The sequence below is a fragment of the Triticum dicoccoides genome, unplaced genomic scaffold (assembly GCF_002162155.2).
Source record: "Triticum dicoccoides isolate Atlit2015 ecotype Zavitan unplaced genomic scaffold, WEW_v2.0 scaffold4248, whole genome shotgun sequence".
In the NCBI taxonomy this organism is placed as follows: Eukaryota; Viridiplantae; Streptophyta; class Magnoliopsida; order Poales; family Poaceae; genus Triticum; species Triticum dicoccoides.
Genome location: NW_021271384.1, coordinates 1 through 1,323, shown reverse-complemented (window position 1 = coordinate 1,323; position 1,323 = coordinate 1). Strand labels below are relative to the sequence as shown.

Genomic DNA, 1,323 nt, shown 5'->3' with positions numbered 1-1,323 from the left:
GCCATCTTGATCTCCTTGGTACACGTGATGTCCACGCCGTGGTCGTGCAAGAACCGCTCAGGCCGGAACTCCCGCGCCGCCGGCCACACGGTCTCGTCAAGCCCAAAGTCGGACACCAAGAAGTTGATGTCGACGCCCTTGGGCACCATGTATCCACCAATCTCTGTGTCGCTCTGCACGCCGTGCGGGAAGACTAAGTGTGCCGTAGGGTGCAGCCGCAGCGCCTCCAGCACGATGGCTTTGAGGTATGGCATCCCGCTCAGCTCCTCCTCGCTGAGCTCAGGCTTGCCCCTCACCTCCTCGTACAACTTGGCTTGGACGTCGGGGTGGTTTACGAGGTCCGCCATGATCCACTCCAGCAAGGCCACTGAAGTGTCGGTTGAGGCAATCATGAACTCGGAGCAGAGGCTTACCATCTCGTCGTCCGTGAGCGGGCGACCGCCTTCTTCTGCCACACGCAGCTCGAGGAGGGAGTCGGCGTAGCATTGAGCGCCATCGTGGCCGCGGCGCGCGTGGATCAGCGGCAGCATCAGCGCCTTCTGCCTCTCCCGTAGCGCCACGTTCAGCGCCCACTCCTTCCGCAGTAGCCTCTTGGTGATGGGCTGGAAGATGGATAAGACGGGGAACCTGCTGATGCCGTCGGAAATCTGGAGCTGCATCTGTTGCATCTCGTCCAGCGCCTCTTGGCCAAGCGTGACGCCGAATGTCATGCTCGTGAGCAGATCGAACAAACAGCGCGCCATCAACGGCCTCACCGTAACAATGCCCTGGGACGCTGCATCGCGATCGCGGCGCAGCGAGCCAACGAGCGCGTCGCACACGCGCTGCCTGACCGGCACCAAGAGCCTGACGCGGGACGGGTGCAGCGCCTGGGAGTGCAGGTTGCGGCGGACCAGACGAAAATAGGGCCCAAGGGGAGAGGCGGACATGGAGCCCCCTAAAAACAGGGTAAAAAGCTTGCTGGGCGGTGGGCGGGTGTCGAAGTTGCCGCCGCCCTTGACGAGGGCGCTATGCGTGAGGTGGCGGTCGGCCACGAAAACGAAGGTTCGCCCGAGACAGACGGAGACGATGGGGCCGTAGCGGGCATGCAAGCTGCGTAGCACAGGGCCCAAATGGTAGATCGGGCTCTTAAGCATCAACAACAACTTGGCTATGAACAGCAGGGCTGGCGGACCAGGTGGGAGTTTCTGGCGCCCGCCATGACGTTTGAGCATAAAGAAGATGATGAGAGGAATGGAGAGCGCAATGCACAAGAGGATGGTGAGCTCATCCATTGTCTCTCAACTTTGGTCACGGAGCTGTGCTAGGTGGCGATCATCCTTT

The 1,323-nt window shown here is 61.3% G+C and overlaps 1 protein-coding gene across 1 annotated transcript; it reads right to left on the bottom strand.

The window, feature by feature from the left end:
- Window positions 1-5: 5 nt before the first annotated feature.
- LOC119346518 (cytochrome P450 89A2-like) lies at window positions 6-1,293 on the bottom strand (the record flags this gene model as incomplete). Its single annotated transcript, XM_037615852.1, has 1 exon — window positions 6-1,293. A coding segment is annotated over exon 1 (1,269 nt), but the record flags the coding sequence as incomplete, so codon positions are not given.
- Window positions 1,294-1,323: the final 30 nt, after the last annotated feature.